A 9,251-nucleotide genomic window follows, 5' to 3' on the forward strand; every position below is an offset into this window, starting at 1 on the left:
GGAAGAGGGACAGTGTCCTCACTGCTGTCCCTATAGCTGTTAGGGCAACTCAGAGCAGGGGATGGCTTGTCCCCAGACCATCAAGACTCTAATTCCCCCTCTGCCCCCTCTTCTCCCCACCCTGTACCCCTCTGTCCCCTATCAGTGGCCCCTAACACCTCCCTGTCCTTCCGTCCTCCACCATCCTCCCTCCTCCCTTGCTGCTCAGGGCCAGGCTGGCCCTCCCTGAGGCATCTAAGGGGCTGTGCTGTCCAGCAGGGCACCCACTGGCCCCAAGAGGCTGTGGAGCTCCTGACCTGTGGCCAAATCTGATGAGCTGTAGTATAACTCGATACCATATTTCAAAGAATTGGTAGAAAAAAGGACTGTAAGATGTCTCAGCAGTTTTGTTTTGTATACTGATTACATGCTGAAATGACAATTTTAGAATATATTGAATTAGTACCATATTTTACGAAAATTAGTATTACTTGTTATTTTTTTTGACACTTTTCAGTGTAGCTGTTAGAAAATATAAATTTGTGTTCGGTGCCCACCTTATATACCTATGGACGATGGTGTGCACTGCATTTCACATGCGTCGCATTGAATCCCAAGTACAGTCTCATGAGGCAGGGGGGGTTTACTGCATTTTACGGGTTAAGTTCTTGCTCAGAGTCTGTCCCCATCTAGCTCTGCTGCAGTGTCAGTCAGTGAGGCCGAGCTGGGTGTGAGGCCAGAGACCTTCCTACCTCAAGGCCCTTGCTCTGTCCCCAGGGCAGAGGTGGTAGCCAGGGGACCTCACTCTTGTGAGAAGGGCAGGTGCCCTCCTCTGAGGTCTGTTGCACCACTGTGTCCCACCCTCTGTCTCCTACTACAGACTGCCTTCTCCCTCACTATATGTCCATCTCCCCTCCCCAGTGGGCCCTCATCCCCCTCTTAGGGCAGGACTCTCTGGTGACCTGGACTGCCTGCAGTGCCTTGGGTACAGGTGAGGCCCATGCAGTGTGGCCTGACTCTGTGCTGATGGGAAGCAGGTCAGGGACGCAGAACAGCAGGTTCACCAGCAGGGGGAGCTCCTCAGGTCCCCCCGTGGGGTCTAGGCTGGCCTGAGGCTCCTCTGCCCTTTCTGAACCCTGCCTCAACTCTGTCTCTGCGACTTTCTCCCAATCTAGGCCTGAGACTGTTCTTCGATGACTTTGCAACCATGGTGCCATGTTACCTCTGGGATTCGCTCATGAGGAAGCTGGGTCTCAAGCAAAATGAGATCCGTCTGGTCAGAGAAAGGGTCCGGGTCCCTCGAGATGCCTTGTATGAAATGCTGGAGACCTGGCTCAGCAGCAAGGGACGGCAGGCATCAGTCAACACCCTGCTGGACGCCTTGGAAACACTGGGGGAAAGATTGGCAAAGGAGAGAATTCAGGACCACCTGCTGGACTCGGGAAAGTATGTCTATGAAGATGGTGAAGCAGATTCTATTGTGTCCTGAGTGTAAAAGAATCTCTTTATGAAACCAGAGCTTCCCTACTTTACCTTTTCTCCTGGAAAGGGAGGCATGATTGGACACCAGCCTGGATGAAACAGCCAGCACTTGACCAATACTTGAAAGAACACTCTCATGCGATATGTGCAGCAGTTGTAGAGTTCTAGAACTTTTTAGTAAAACAGGAGTAGTTTTTATGAAATGTCATTGACAAATGATGGCAGAAATATTTATAAATACTTATGCCTGTGTATGTTCTAAGAGTTGATTTAGGATGTCATTTAGTTTAGTGTACTTTGTCATCCTACCAGAATTGCACTTTTTACGTGTATTTTTTATATTGTGAGAGCCACTCATGTTGATATGTGTGTACTTATGTTTAATTATGACAATATTTTATGATAAGAATCTTTCCATTTTAATATTTTTGTATAAATTTATATGAACATAGGAAACCTTTTGGAAATATGCTTATTAGGTTGACTACATGGGTTCCCTGGATGGGAGCAGGCAATCACAAAATGAGTAAAAGTGCAAAGGGGGAGGAGGATGAAGTCCATCACACTGGGAGGCACCGATGGGATCAGTTCTCCCTCATATGGGAGTTTGACTTTGTCTAGGATTAGATGACCAGCAACTTTTAAAGTGTTCATCATTTCCAACTGACAAGTTTACAGTTGTGGGATTATTTATATTATTTATTACAGGTGAGGAGAAGTGGCATCCACATGCAGCCCTGTGTCTGGTATCCATGAACTGGGCTGTCATGCATGGGCCTCCTCCTGTGGACCTGAGTGGGAAGGGTGGGACATGGGTTAGATGTGAGTGTCAAATAGCTTCTCTGTCATGTGCCATGTCTGGTCTTGTTAGTGAACCTTCAGTTCCATCTGGGCTCCGGGGAGAGAGGACAGGGATCTGCTCCCAGTATCTACCAAGTTCTCTGGGAGGAAGAGTGGACGGTGCTCATGGATTGTATTCAATGTTGGATGATTCAGCACTAGATGGGCCCTCTCACTTCCAGTACTCTGTGAACCTGAGTCCCAGAACTTCCTTTTTAGGGTTCAGATTCCAAATATGAGGAGCTTAGTGCCTCTGTATGTGTCTCACTTCTGCATTGAAGGGAACATATAATTACCAATTCTTCTTTTTTCTTTATTTACCATTGGAATGTATACTTTCTTTTTTTTTTTGAAATTTTCCATTTTTTAAAACTGAAGTATAGTTGATTTACAATATTGTGTTAGTTTCAGGTACCAATTGTTAAAACCTGTGAGAATTGAGCCTAGAATGGCTGGAACTTTAGAGTTTTGTTCTTGTATCCCTTTCTGTTACTTCTTTATTTGTGCAATATTATGTAAGTTACAGGTATATGATATAGTGAGTCACAATTTTTAAAGGTTATACTACACTTAGAATAATGATAAAATAGTTACTTTATTTCCCATGTTGTGTATTATATTCTTTTAGCTTATTTTACACATCACAGTTTGCACATCTTAATTCCCTACCCCTATATTGTCCCTTCCCCCTTCCCTCTCACCACTGATAACCACTGTATCTGTGAGTCTGCTTCTATCTTGTTATGTTCACTAGTTTGTTGTATTTTTTAGATTTCACATATACATGATATCATACAGTATTTATCTTTCTCTATCTGACTTATTTTACTTAGCATAGTGCCCTCTAAGTCCATCCATGTTGCTGCAAATGGCAAATTCATTCTTTGTCTATGGCTGAGTAGTATTCCATTATATGCATGTACCTCGTATTCACATCCATTCATCTGTTGATGGACGCTAAGGTTGTTTCCATAACTTGGCTGTTGTAAATAATGCTGCTATGAACATTGGGGTACACATATCTTTTAGAATTAGAGTTTATGTTTTCTTTGGATATTTACCCAGTAGTGGAATTGCTGGATCACATGGTAATTCTATTTATAGTTTTTTGAGGAACCTCCATACTGTTTTCCAAAGTGGCTACACCACTTACATTCCCACTAACAGTGTATGAGGGTTCTTTTTTTCTCCACATCCTTGCCAAAACTTATTTATGGTGATAGCCATTCTGACAGGTGTGAGATGATATCTCATTGTGGTTTTGATTTGCATTTCTCTGATGATTAGCGCTGTCGGGCATCTTTTCATGTACCTGTTGGCCATCTGCATTTCCTCTTTGGAAAAATGTCTATTCAGGTCTTCTGCCCATTTTTTAATTGAGTTGTCTGGTTGTTAACCCCTTATCAGTCATATCATTTGCAACTACTTTCTCCTATTCAATAGGGTTTCTTTGTTTTGTCAGTGGTTTCCCTTGCCATGCAAGTCTTTTAGGTTTAATTAGGTCTATCTGTTTATTTTTGCTTTTGTTTCCTTTGTCTTAGGCGACAGATCAAAAATATATATTGCTATGATTTATGTCAAAGAGTGTTCTGCCTGTTTTCTTCCAGGTGTTTTATGGTTTCTGGTCTTATATTTAAGTTGTTAACCCATTTTGAGTTTATTTTTGTATATGATGTGCAAAAGTGTTCTAATTTCATTCTTTTACATGTAGCTGCCCATTTTTTGATTGGGTTGTTTGTTTTTTTGCTATTGAGCTGTATAAGTTCTTTGTATATTTTGGAGATTAATCCCTTGTTAGTCACATCATTAGCAGATATTTTCTCTCATTCTGTAGATTGTCTTTTTGTTTTGTTTGTGGTTTCCTTGGCTTTGCAAAAAATTTTAAGTTTAATTAGGTCCCATTTGTTTATTTTTGCTTTTATTTTCATTACTCTAGGAGGTGGGTCAAAAAAGATCTTGCTGCAATTTATGTCAAAGAGTGTTCTGCCTATGTTTTCCTCTAGGAGTTTTATAGTATCTGGTTTTACATTTAGGTCATTAATTCATTTTGAGTTTATTTTTGTGTATGGTGTTAGAGACTATGCTAATATCATTATTTTACATGTTGCTCTCCAGTTTTCCCAACACCACTTATTGAAGAAACTGTCTTGTCTCCATTGTATTGCTTCCTTTATTATAGATTAATTGACCATAGGTGCATGGGTTTATTTCTGGGCTTTCTATCCTGTGCCATTGATCTACATTTCTGTTTTTGTACCAGTGCCATACTGTTTTGATTACTGTAGCTTTGTAGTATAGTATGAAATCAGGGAGTATGATTCCTCCAGCTCTGTTCTTTTTTCTCAAGATTGTTTTGCCTATTCCAGGTCTTTTGTGTTTCCACTCAAATTTTAAGATTATTTGTTTTATTTCTATGAAAAATACCATTGGTATTTTGATAGGGATTGCATTGAATCTGTAGGTTGCCTTGGATAGCATGGTCATTTTAACAATATTAATTCTTTCAAGAACACAGTGTATCTTTACATTTGTTTGTATCATCTTCAATTTCTCTCATCAGTGTCTTCTATTTTTCCTAGTACAGGTCTTTAACCTTCCTAGGTAGGTTTATTCCTAGGTATTTTATTCCTTTCGATGTGATGGTATATGGGATTGTTTCCTTAATTTCTCTTTCTGATAGTTTGTTGTTAGTGTATAGAAATGCAACAGGGACTTACCTGGTGGGGCAGTGGTTAAGATTCCACCTGCCAATGCAGCGGACACAAGTTTGATCCCTGGTCTGTGAAGATTGCACGTGCTTCGGAGCAACTAAGCCCATGTGCCACAACTACTGAGCCTGCACTCCGTTACCATTGAAGCCCACATGCCTAGAGCCCGTGCTCCGCAACAAGAAAAAAAGCCACTGCAATGAGAAGCCTGCACATCGTAATGAAGTGTAGTCCCCACTTACCACAACTAGAGAAAGCCCAAGTACAAAAATGAAGACCCAATGCAGCCAATAAATAGATAGATAGATGATAGATAAATAAAATATTTTTTTAAAAAAGAAATGCAACAGATTTCTGTATATTAATTTTTTATCCTGCAACTTTACCAAATTCATTGACAAATTCTCAGTTTTCTAGTGGTGTCTTTAGGATTTTCTATGTATATTACTATGTCATTTGCAAACAATAACAGTTTTACTTCTTCCTTTTCAATTTGGATTCCTTCTAAATTGGAAGGAATTGTGTGTGTGTGTGTGTGTGTGTGTGTGTGTGTGTGTGTGTGTGTGTGTTTGCTGTGGCTAGGACTGCCAATGTTATGTTGAATAAAAGTGGTGACAACAGGCATCCTTGCCTTGTTCCTGATCTTAGAGAAAATGCTTTCAGCCTTTCACCATTGAGTATGTTGTTAGCTGTAGGTTTGTCATATGTGGGCTTTATTATGATGTATTCTCCCTCTATGCCCACTTTGAGAGTTTTTAATTATAAATGGGTATTGAATTTTGTCAAAAGCTTCTTCTGCATCTATTGAGATGATCATATGGTTTTTATTCTTCAGTTTGTTAATGTGGGGTATCATATTTGCAGATATTGAAAAATCCTTGCATCCCTGAGATAAATTCTACTTGATCATGGTATATAGATCCTTCCAATATATTGTTGGATTTTGTTTGCTAATATTTTGTTGAGGATATTTGGACCTATTTTCATCAGTGATATTGGACTGTAATTTTTGTGTGTGTGATATCTTTGTCAGCTTTTATATTAGGGTGATGCTGGCCTTGTAGAATGAGTTTGGAAGCATTCCTTTGTCTGCAATTAGTTGGAATGATTTGAGAAGGATAGGTGTTAACTCTTCTCTAAATGTTTGGTAGAATTCCCCTATTAAGACTTCTAGTTCTGGGCTTTTGTTTTGGAGGAGTTTTTTGATTACTGATTCAATTTCATTACTGGTAGTTGGTATGTTCCTTTTTTCTGTTTCTTTCTGGTTCTGTCTTGGGCAATTGTACCTTTCTAAGAATGTTTCCATTTCTTCTGTGTTGTCCGTTTTATTGGCATATAGTTGTTGGTAGTAGTCTCTTATGATCATTTGTATTTCTGTGGTGTTGGGTGTAACTTCTTTTCATTTTTGACTTACTGATTTAGGCTCTCTCCCTTTTTTCCTTTGTGAGTCTTTCTAAAGGTTTATCAATTGTGTTTATCCTTTCAAAGAACGAGCTTTTAGTTTCTTAGATTTTTTTTCTACTTTTTTTTGTCTCTATTTCATTTATTTCTGTTCTGATCTTTATGATTTTTTCCCTTCTACTTACTTTGGGTTTTGTTTCTTCTTCTTTTTCTTGTTCCTTTGGTTAGGTTATTTATTTTATATTTTTCTTGTTTCCAGAGGTAAGTTTGTATCACTATAAACTTCCCTCTTAGAACTGCATCTGCTGTGTCCTGTAGATTTTGGATCATTGTGTTTTCATTTTCATATGTCTCCTCCATGTGTTTTTTTTAATTTATTCTTTTATTTCTTCAGTGACCCATTGGCTGTTTAGTAGTATATTGTTTAGCTGCCACATGTTTGTGGTTTTAGGCAGTTTTTCTCTTGTAGTTGATTTCTAGTCTCATAGTGTTGTGGTCATAAAGATGCTTGATATGATTTCAGTTTTCTTTAATTTACTGAGATTTGTTTTGTGGCTTAGCATATAGTCTATCCTGCAGAATGTTCCATATGCACTTGAAAAGAATTGTGTATTCTGCTGCTTTTGGATGGAATGTTTTATACACACACACACACACACACATAAATTAATTACAACTGGTCTAATGTGTCTTTTTTTTCTTCAGGCAAGTCTTTATTGAGGCCCCTGCTGCAGCAGTGGGGAGTGAGAACAAACAACAGGGTCAGGTTCCCTTTCTTGCTCACTCCCTGGGAGGCGGGGCAGGCTTGTTCCTTATATGGGATGAGGGTAGGGGTGTGTCCAGAGGTCAGGCCAGAGGGGTGGTTTAGGTGGTTTGCCCACCCTTTAGGTGGTATTGTGTGCAGGAGGCATGTGTAGTACCCTGCTTTTGCTCTGTGTTCTTCAAAAGTGGCAGTTAGGTTTTTTGGTCTCTCTGTACCTTTTGTTCAGAATTTGCCCCAACTGTGCTTGCATGCAGTTATTTTTATTCACATATAGTTTCTTTGTATTTTGTTGCTTGAGGAGATGTTTGTCCAGGTGCAAGCATTGCAGCACTGCAGCAAAGATCCCAGGTCCCAGCTGGTCTCATTCCCTTCTGAGAGACTCTATACCCTTATTCTTAAGGGGTAAGGGGCTGTAGGTCTCTTCTTCTGAAACGTCTTCCTGCTGGACAGGGGCCACAGACCCTAGCCTACCCTAGAGGTGTAAAAGTCCCTTGCTAACTGTTCCAAGGACCTGTAGGAACCTGGGCCACTCTCCGCTGGAATGGGCTGAATTCCTTGAACCATCATGAACCTTACTTCAAACTGTTGGAGCCTAAAAGACACAAACTTATCCAAAAGGTTAAAGAAATAAGGACTAAAAAGGAAAAGAACAACAATAGCCATGAAAGGGCCTAGAAAGGAAAGGAACCAGGTTAACTTTGGGAGGGCTTTCTTAACTGTTGACTAGACAGTGGAGGGATGTCATCTCTGCCAACAAGCCATTCTGCTTGGGTATATATTTTTTGTTAATCTCAGGGTTAAAGTTTAACATGTTTCTCTATTTTTAGAATGGAAGGTCTGGACTTGTTGATCCCTTCTTGAACAGAAAAGTCTTAGTCACAGGCTTACAGCAGTAGGGAAGACAACAGAGCAGTAAACAAAATATGGCATAAATCAATATGACTGAAAAGGAAAGGGTTATAAGAAAATGAAAACCTCCTGCCAGAAAGGTTTTTATACCTTGTGGGATCCAAGAGAGCAAACTAGAGAACTAGTTTTAAGTTTCTCCGCCCATATTGAATACAGAGGATTTGTGGTTAACTGCTGAAGCCAAGTGGCTTGTTGTCAAATTTTCTCAATGTTGGTCTCTACCTGGTATGGGCATCAGGGCTGCTTTCTTTGCTTCCTGATCTGTCCTGTTGTTCCCTTGGGTAATTTGAGAATTTTCCTTTTGGTGCCCATGGCAGTGAGTGACTGCCTTTTGAGACAGTTCTGTGAGATGTAAAATCTCAGCCCCATATTTTACAGGGAAATTTTTTGCATTTAAAAGTTCTCTTTTGTATAACAAAAGGATTTCAACTCGAGGATGGATGATGCCTTAGAGGACTGGAAAGGGAGGGTGGTCGGGAGTCGAGGGAGGGAGGGAATACGGGGATATGTGTATAAAAACAGATGATTGAACTTGGTGTACCCCCCAAAAATAATAAATAAATAAATAAAATGAAAAAAAAAAGTTCTCTTTCTTTCCAGTTAGCTGCATGGACATGTAAAACAAGGAAGGCATATTTTGTGTCTGTATAGGTAATTTTCCTTCCCCCAAGGTTAAGGCTGGAGTTAGGGCTATTAGTTCAGCCCCCTGAGTTGAAGTGTTAGGTGGCAAATGTTTTGCTTCTGTAACATTATAAGTGTTCACAATGGCACACCCTCCTGACGCCATCTTTAATGAAACTACTACCATCAGTAAACCATTCTTCCTCGGGGTTTTCTATGGTCTGGTCTATTAGGTCAGGCCGACAGGCATAAACCTGGTCAAGGGTTTCAAGGCAGGAATGTGTTAGTTCTGGGCCTTCAGTGGGCATCAGTGTAGCCAGGTTGAGGGTGTGGCAACTTTTGAGGGTTATCTCTGGGAAGTCAAGGAGTAAATCCTGGTATTTAATAAGGTGGCCTCCAGTTATCCAATGGTAGCCTTTAATCTCCAGAATCTCTTGTACTTGATGAGGGATCTGCATTGCCAGTGGCTGTCCAAAGTTAAGCTTGTTAGCTTCTTTCACTAATAAAGCAGTGGCAGCTACCACCCGGAGGCAGCCAGCCCAACCTTG

General features: G+C 40.3%; 1 protein-coding gene across 1 annotated transcript in view; it reads left to right on the forward strand.

Annotated features, from left to right (window-relative positions):
- LOC130845227 (tumor necrosis factor receptor superfamily member 10B-like) overlaps positions 1–8,622 on the forward strand; it is a 70,672-nt gene extending 62,050 nt beyond the window's left edge. The window contains exon 9 of the mRNA XM_057722135.1: positions 1,155–8,622. Within this exon, the coding sequence (XP_057578118.1) occupies positions 1,155–1,468 (314 nt within the window). The 3' untranslated portion in view covers positions 1,469–8,622. The remainder of the gene's footprint in view (positions 1–1,154) is intronic.
- Positions 8,623–9,251: the final 629 nt, after the last annotated feature.

Source organism: Hippopotamus amphibius, chromosome 2 (genome assembly GCF_030028045.1).
Source record: "Hippopotamus amphibius kiboko isolate mHipAmp2 chromosome 2, mHipAmp2.hap2, whole genome shotgun sequence".
NCBI lineage: Eukaryota > Metazoa > Chordata > Mammalia > Artiodactyla > Hippopotamidae > Hippopotamus > Hippopotamus amphibius.